Source organism: Polyodon spathula, chromosome 24 (genome assembly GCF_017654505.1).
Source record: "Polyodon spathula isolate WHYD16114869_AA chromosome 24, ASM1765450v1, whole genome shotgun sequence".
NCBI classification, from domain to species: domain Eukaryota; kingdom Metazoa; phylum Chordata; class Actinopteri; order Acipenseriformes; family Polyodontidae; genus Polyodon; species Polyodon spathula.
The window spans coordinates 22,248,860-22,255,356 of NC_054557.1; the positions used below are offsets into that span (position 1 = coordinate 22,248,860).

A 6,497-nucleotide genomic window follows, 5' to 3' on the forward strand; every position below is an offset into this window, starting at 1 on the left:
ATTGTACACTCTCCCCAAATGTATTTTTTTTTTAATTCAGGTTAAACCCAATTTCAACCGAAAATGGCGATAAGTAAATGTACTTATTAAACTGGCAGATCCCTTTATTAATGTGCATCTATTGATACTTTAAGCAGTGATAATAATTCAAATAAAAAAGTAAATGACCTGGCTTGTACTCGGGGTGACCCAGGTCGCAGCAACCCACCCCAGGACGTGTGTCAGCACGCTTTGACCCGGGTTGAGCGAGACAAAACGCACGCCGGCCGTTCGGAAATCGACGCAGTAACAAACAGCCAGGCCTGCGTGCAGGTTTCACTGCCGCGTGGAACGTTTCTGTTTATTCTGTTTAGCCATATTTTTGTAGATTCAGACACTGTCAGCCAGATTGAGGCAGGGATGAAGAACATTTGCTCTAATCAATATTTGTGCCAATTTTGCAATCCAGGGAAGCTTGAATGGAAGCGTCTGTAAGAAGCTGCTTCCGGGGCATTGATGCGCGCGTTGTGTATTTACTTCTGTCACCCAGGTCGACCCTGCTTATCAAAAGCAGTGTGAAAATCGGGTAGCCGACCTGTATGACACCGGGTCCAGACCCGGGTAGGTTCCGAGCATGCTGGTGTGAAAGAGGCTTTACAGGAATAAAACCATTTTAATGATATAAAATAAATAACTATATATTGTTAAATATATACTGTTGAAATTGTTTTATTCAGCCAAAACATTATTTGCATTTGCTTCAGAATTAAGTCTTTTTTTTTATATAGTAAATGCTTCTGACATGGCAAGTATTTGTAACTGACTTGCTTAGGGAATACTTCCCTTCAAAAGAACATGTTCCTTTAATAAACTACACGTGGGAGTTTTAGGTGCGGCACTGTGCAGAGGTGCCATTGGTATTTGTAATTAATGCGTGCTCAGTAAGTACATATTGAACATTTTATGCTGAAACACCTGCCCAGTTTTGTCGGCTTGCAATTACTAAAACCGTAACTATATTTTTACTGTTGGTTATTAGTTATCAACATTGAAAATTGTCAGACTCCTTAAATTGTATCCTTTAAAAATTGTATGAGAAAAACTGTATGAACCCTGTATTTACAACATCTGATTGAGTTAAGCACAGTTGATGTTTTATAAAATGAACATGTGAAATGAGCATACATGTAAAAAGTTTGAGTAGCATTTAAAAAACTGAGTTTGTTAACTAGCCTTGTGTGATTTATCAGGTTGGCCCGTCTGATAAAATGACAAGTTGTAGTGAAGTAATTTATGAAGTCAAGTTCAAAAATTGCTTCTGAAAGTGGTCTGAAATGGCTCAATGCATCTGAGAGCATGTACAAACCCAGAGCTTTGGCGAGCACCGGGCCAAAAGATTGGTTGTTCCCCAGGAGTTTCAGACAAAGTGATCATTGACCACTTTCACATGCATATTGATTGAGTGGTGTGCACATGCAGTCTTCCACACAGATCCACGCTGCAGTCGCTCACGCAGGTCCACGCTGCAGTCACTCGCGCAGATCCACGCTGCAGTCACTCGCGCAGATCCACGCTGCAGTCACTCGCGCAGATCCACACTACGGTCACTCACGCAGATCCACGCTGCAGTCACTCGCGCAGATCCACGCTGCAGTCACTCACTCTGGTCCACGCTGCAGTCACTCGCACAGATCCACGCTGCAGTCACTCACTCTGGTCCACGCTGCGGTCACTCGCGCAGATCCACGCTACAGTCACGCAGGTCCACGCTGCAGTCACTCACACAGATACTGAACACGCTGCAGTTACTCGCACAGCGCGACTGAGGGGTTCTCAGGATGGCGCTTCTCGTTGGTTAGAGACATGTTAAACAGTTTAAAGGTGTTTTTCTGCAGATCAGTCTAAGCGGAAACTCACATGCCCACCCTGTACCACCCTGATTCTCTCTCTCTTTCTCTCTCTCAGCACTGTGGCTGCACTGATGATTGCTCCTCTAGTAACTGCCTATGTGGACAGCTGAGTATTCGCTGCTGGTACGACAAGGTGAGGAGCTTGGAGTGTCTGTCTGAACCGGGGATCAAACTGGGGATCACAAGACAACCACAGGGATGGAAATAAGATTACATAGCAGTTTCACCTCTTCCAGATTTTACTATGAGCTTGATTACGAACATAGGTAACAAGCTCAGTGTGTCAAACTAGTGAAGTGCAGTTGGGAAAGGGTAGCCAGGTTTTAATCCTGGTTTAATAGGGATGTGGGTTTACTGCATGTGGTGAAATAGGGACTAGGATAATTATCTCTATGGCTATTGAAACAGGGGAGCTGTCTGAATCGTGTTTGGTTTTACTGTATACTATATAAAACTATGGCTATTGAAACTTTGAGGAAATGTCATGTTTGGTGCCACTGTATTTTTCTAATTGTTTCCTCTTCTCTCTCTGTCTGTCTCTCCAGGACCGGCGTTTGCTGCAGGAGTTCAATAAGATCGAGCCCCCGCTGATTTTTGAGTGCAATCAGGCCTGCTCATGCTGGAGGTCCTGCAAGAACAGAGTGGTGCAGGGGGGCATCAAGTGAGTCTCTGCCTGGGTCTCTGTCTGGGTGGGTGGCGATGTATCTCTGTGTGTGTGTGTGTGTCAATGACTCTAAATAGGTGATAATTATCTATTCAGAGATACCAAGGTGTTTAGTAAGTAAGGGGTCTGAGCGAGGAAAAATCGGCATTATAATCTTACTGTAAATCATTAGTTTTTTCCAAACTTTGCTGTAACTATATAACTATGTAGTTGTAGTGATGATTATACTGCTCTCTGTCTGTCTGTCTGTCCAGGGTTCGATTGCAGCTGTACCGCACTGCGAAGATGGGCTGGGGAGTGAGGGCTCTCCAGGATATCCCACAAGGCACCTTCATCTGCGAGTGAGTCACACCCAGAGCGTTGGTCTTATTTTAAAAAACCCAAGTAATGCATTGGGCTCTGAGGGGAGGGCTGTGTGATCTGAATGATGTGTGCTGTGCTCTATGACAGGAGGGCTGTGTGATCTGAATGATGTGTGCTCTGCTCTATGACAGGAGGACTGTGTGATCTGAATGATGTGTGCTCTGCTCTGAAGGGAGGGCTGTGTGATCTGAATGATGTGTGCTCTGCTCTATGACAGGAGGGCTGTGTGATCTGAATGATGTGTGCTCTGCTCTGAAGGGAGGGCTGTGTAATCTGAATGATGTGTGCTCTGCTCTGTGACAGCGGGGCTTTGTGATCTGAATGATGTGTGCTCTGCTCTGAGGGGAGGGCTGTATGATCTGAATGATGTGTGCTCTGCTGTATGACGGGAGGGTTGTGTGACTGCTCCTCTCAGTGCTCCACTCTGATCTGTCTGACAGGTACGTCGGGGAGCTGATTTCAGACGCAGAGGCCGATGTAAGAGAAGACGATTCCTACCTGTTTGACCTCGACAACAAGGTAGCAAAAGCTAAAACATTTCCACTTCCATTTCCACTGCTGTCAGCTTGGTTTAGGACACTGCTGTAGAATAAAATCCTATATTCAACTACAGCTGCTACCCAACAAGGTGTCTGTGTAAAGTATAGCGCACTGGCATTGCCTGCTGTGTGCTGGGCAGTGCCTCGCTGTGCTGTGTGCTGGGCAGTGCCTCGCTGTGCTGTGTGCTGGGCAGTGCCTCGCTGTGCTGTGTGCTGGGCAGTGCCTCGCTGTGCTGTGTGTTGGGCAGTGCCTCTCTGTGCTGTGTGCTGGGCAGTGCCTCGCTGTGCTGTGTGTTGGGCAGTGCCTCGCTGTGCTGTGTGCTGGGCAGTGCCTCGCTGTGCTGTGTGCTGGGCAGTGCCTCGCTGTGCTGTGTGCTGGGCAGTGCCTCGCTGTGCTGTGTGCTGGGCAGTGCCTCGCTGTGCTGTGTGCTGGGCAGTGCCTCGCTGTGCTGTGTGCTGGGCAGTGCCTCGCTGTGCTGTGTGCTGGGCAGTGCCTCGCTGTGCTGTGTGCTGGGCAGTGCCTCGCTGTGCTGTGTGCTGGGCAGTGCCTCGCTGTGCTGTGTGCTGGGCAGTGCCTCGCTGTGCTGTGTGCTGGGCAGTGCCTCGCTGTGCTGTGTGCTGGGCAGTGCCTCGCTGTGCTGTGTCCTGGGCAGTGCCTCGCTGTGCTGTGTGCTGGGCAGTGCCTCGCTGTGCTGTGTGCTGGGCAGTGCCTCGCTGTGCTGTGTCCTGGGCAGTGCCTCGCTGTGCTGTGATATCTGAAGGAAGTTGTAATGTAATGTTTGTTTGTCTGACTCGAGGATGGGGAGGTGTACTGTATTGACGCCCGTTACTATGGAAACATCAGTCGCTTCATCAACCACCTGTGTGACCCGAACATCATCCCAGTGCGAGTGTTCATGCTGCACCAGGGCAATGCTGGCGGGACTCGCATGATATCTGAAGGAAGTTGTAATGTAATGTTTGTTTGTCTGACTCGAGGATGGGGAGGTGTACTGTATTGACGCCCGTTACTATGGAAACATCAGTCGCTTCATCAACCACCTGTGTGACCCGAACATCATCCCAGTGCGAGTGTTCATGCTGCACACACATACACGGGGCAGGAGCTGGGGTGAGGGGACACACACACACACACGCACGGGGCAGGAGCTGGGGTGAGGGGACACACACACACACGTACACAGGGGGAGTAGGGGTGAGGACACATACACAGGGCAGGAGCTGGGGTGAGAACACACACACACACAGGGCAGGAGCTGGGGTGAGAACACACACACACACAGGGCAGGAGCTGGGGTGAGGACACACACAGGGCGGGAGCTGGGGTGAGCACGCACACACACGGGTCAGGAGTTGAGGAGAGGACATACACACACACACGGCAGGAGCTGGGGTGAGGAGAGGGGACACACACACACAGAGCAGGAGCTGGGTTGAGGAGAGGGGACACACACACACAGGGCAGGAGCTGGGGTGAGGAGAGGGGGCGCACACACACAGGGCAGGAGCTGGGGTGAGGAGAGGGTCACACACACACACACAGGGCAGGAGCTGGGGTGAGGAGAGGGGGCACACACACACAGGGCAGGAGCTGGGGTGAGGAGAGGGGGCACACACACACACACACAGGGCAGGAGCTGGGGTGAGGAGAGGGGGCACACACACACAGGGCAGGAGCTGGGGTGAGGAGAGGGGGCACACACACACACACACAGGGCAGGAGCTGGGGTGAGGAGAGGGGGCACACACACACAGGGCAGGAGCTGGGGTGAGGAGAGGGGGCACACACACACAGGGCAGGAGCTGGGGTGAGGAGAGGGGGCACACACACACACAGGGCAGGAGCTGGGGTGAGGAGAGGGGGCACACACACACAGGGCAGGAGCTGGGGTGAGGAGAGGGGTTACACACACACACAGGGCAGGAGCTGGGGTGAGGAGAGGGGGCACACACACACACAGGGCAGGAGCTGGGGTGAGGAGAGGGGGCACACACACACACAGGGCAGGAGCTGGGGTGAGGAGAGGGGTTACACACACACACAGGGCAGGAGCTGGGGTGAGGAGAGGGGGCACACACACACACAGGGCAGGAGCTGGGGTGAGGAGAGGGGGCACACACACACAGGGCAGGAGCTGGGGTGAGGAGAGGGGACACACACACTGGGGAGATGGAAATTCCAAAATGACATCCAGAAAAAAAAAATCTTTAATGCTTACGTCGCTCTTGTTTTTGTCTGAAGGTTCGATTACGGAGATCGATTCTGGGACATTAAGAGCAAATACTTCACCTGCCAGTGTGGATCTGAGAAGTGCAAGCACTCCGCTGAGGCCATCGCCCTGGAGCAGAGCAGACTGGCTCGCCTAGAGATCCTGCAGGACCCAGTGCCTGATTCTGGGATGCCTCTCTTAGGAAACCCTTGAAGCTTCAGATTTCGGCCTAACAGCTAGGCCTTGTGCGACCTGTTTTTTTTTTTTTGTTTGTTTTTTTTTGTATTTTCTTCTATGTGTGCGCTGTCCACTTCACTACGCCTTTCCATTGTTTGACTTTGCATTAATTAATGCATTAATTTTGCATTAATTTTTTTTTTTTTATAAAACGCTTTTAAATTTCACTATGACTGTTTTAACGTGTTGGGTTTTTTTGACCTTAAAAACTAAATGAAACCACAGTTAAAAATGGAATCACGGCCAAAATTACTTTTATTATGAATTGTGTGGTAATAAAAAAAATAAAATAAAAAGTTCAGATCAATTTGAATTTCTTTAGTCTTTATTGTGCTGAAAAGTTGGAGAGGATACAGAATACAGTGACCTGTACCATGAAGCTGCAGCAACTCTGCAGCAGTTAAAAATAAATATAGAAAAACAAATAATATATAAATAATAAAAATGGCTGTGTTAATCAAACCACAATATGGACTGACTTGGCTAGAGGTACTGCCAAGAAAACAAAAGAAAACCATCAATAGTCCACGAAGTTAAACAGAATATGAATTACACCGTGTAACAATTTTTTGTTCCTGGGTAGTTATTTCCTAAT

The 6,497-nt window shown here is 49.3% G+C and overlaps 1 protein-coding gene across 1 annotated transcript in view; it reads left to right on the forward strand.

Annotated features, from left to right (window-relative positions):
- Positions 1–6,209, forward strand: part of LOC121299246 (histone-lysine N-methyltransferase EHMT2-like) — a 33,567-nt gene extending 27,358 nt beyond the window's left edge. The window contains 7 exon segments of the mRNA XM_041226909.1: positions 1,945–2,022; positions 2,435–2,550; positions 2,808–2,894; positions 3,357–3,435; positions 4,434–4,544; positions 4,547–4,566; positions 5,698–6,209. Coding sequence (XP_041082843.1) covers positions 1,945–2,022; positions 2,435–2,550; positions 2,808–2,894; positions 3,357–3,435; positions 4,434–4,544; positions 4,547–4,566; positions 5,698–5,878 — 672 coding nt within the window. The 3' untranslated portion in view covers positions 5,879–6,209.
- Positions 6,210–6,497: the final 288 nt, after the last annotated feature.